General features: G+C 35.5%; 1 protein-coding gene across 1 annotated transcript in view; it reads right to left on the bottom strand.

Annotated features, from left to right (window-relative positions):
- Positions 1 to 571: 571 nt before the first annotated feature.
- LOC106877328 (dynein axonemal heavy chain 2) overlaps positions 572 to 1,567 on the bottom strand; it is a 141,464-nt gene continuing 140,468 nt past the window's right edge. Inside the window, exon 78 of the mRNA XM_052976818.1 lies at positions 572 to 1,313. Within this exon, the coding sequence (XP_052832778.1) occupies positions 1,159 to 1,313 (155 nt within the window). The 3' untranslated portion in view covers positions 572 to 1,158. The remainder of the gene's footprint in view (positions 1,314 to 1,567) is intronic.

The following is a 1,567-nucleotide window of genomic DNA, read 5'->3' as shown; positions in this document are numbered from 1 at the left end:
TTTTTTTTTTTTTTTTCTTATGCTCAAATTATCTGAGAAAATAAAATCTAAACTGTATCTTTTGTGTCAACTGTTGTCGTTCAATAATTGAATCCACGATTATCTTTGCGATATATGTTCTATCTTTTACCTGTTTCAGCTAATTAGACTGTGGCCATGCTGGGGCACAACCTTGAGGAATTTTAATTGAATTGATCCCAATACTAATTTTTTTTCAAGCCTGGTAATTATATTATCAGTTTCTTGCTGAACTGCTAAGTTATGGGAAAGTAAATATACCAACACCAGTGGTGGAACAAACAAAGACATAAGTATTGGGCCTCACAGAGGCAAGGTGGCTGAATTTAAATAAAATGTTTTATTTTAAAAGAAATTTAAAGTGCCTACGTGATAAACTGTAAACCTACTTTTGGGCCACCCTGTATAGTATTGACTGACACCCTCCCTCCCCTCAAAACTGCTGGCCTTGCACATAAGACAGAGACTTATTTACATTATAACTGGAAAGAACATCTTGGAGCATCATGATACAATCTTTTCAAATGAAATATCTTAAACTAAGAGACTGAAATATAGACGACCAGGTTTAGATATAGCAAAACACTTTTATTTAAAATTAATATTATTATAATTAAAAAATATTAGTAACAAATTGAATATATCATTATAGATATCAAACACACATACACACACACACACGCTGGCTTTACTATAATGTAATTTTCACCCATTCCATCCATTACCCCAGATTCATTCACTTGGCAAATGACTCCGGAATTAACAAAATTATCATAAATTATGAAATCTCTTTATAAAACGTGTTTTTTGCTTTTCTTTTTTTAAAACTATCCCAGTCAGCCATGAATGACAGAAACCAGCAGGTGAGCCTTTGACATGGTTGTTAAGGTTGCTAGAAAAAGTAGTCAAATCTCTCCCTCAATCCACATTGGATATAACACTGGGTGCACTTTATGCTGGAAGTAAAGTGCTATGGCCATGGCTGGACGGCCTGGAATGCTTCTCAGCATAAATCTGCTTGATAAGGGGGCCAACTTAGGAGGGGGCTTTAGCAACAACCACTCCATAATTAAGAATAATTAGATCCTTTATAAGTATAAACTGATTAGTTATGTAATAAAAATTCCTCGTTAATCTCACTTAATAATCCAGACTCATCAGGAGCGCTGTGCCTCTTTTCGTCCAATGGTCAGGTGAACTATCTCCAGCTTTCAGATCTATAGGTATGATGAAGGACGTCCGATCAGCGGTGCCAGCACGATTCGGATAATAATAACAAGGGCACGTGTAGATCCCTACAATGAAATCACATTAGACATGAGAGACAGTGCAACTAATTATCGTTATTTTATTAATTATCATAACAAAGTTAGTAATTAATATACGAGGGGAGGGGTTGCTGAAAAGCTCCTCGCTTTAAGGGCATCACAAAAGGCCTGGCTGGAGTCCCAGCCTTCTGAGTTTTATTATAGGGTTTAGAGATTGTGAATCTAAGAAAGGAATATGTTGAATAAAATCATAATTAACTGATCCCCCTGTATTTTCAGCA

This window comes from Octopus bimaculoides, chromosome 25 (assembly GCF_001194135.2).
Source record: "Octopus bimaculoides isolate UCB-OBI-ISO-001 chromosome 25, ASM119413v2, whole genome shotgun sequence".
In the NCBI taxonomy this organism is placed as follows: domain Eukaryota; kingdom Metazoa; phylum Mollusca; class Cephalopoda; order Octopoda; family Octopodidae; genus Octopus; species Octopus bimaculoides.
This window is presented reverse-complemented; position numbering and strand designations above follow the sequence as displayed.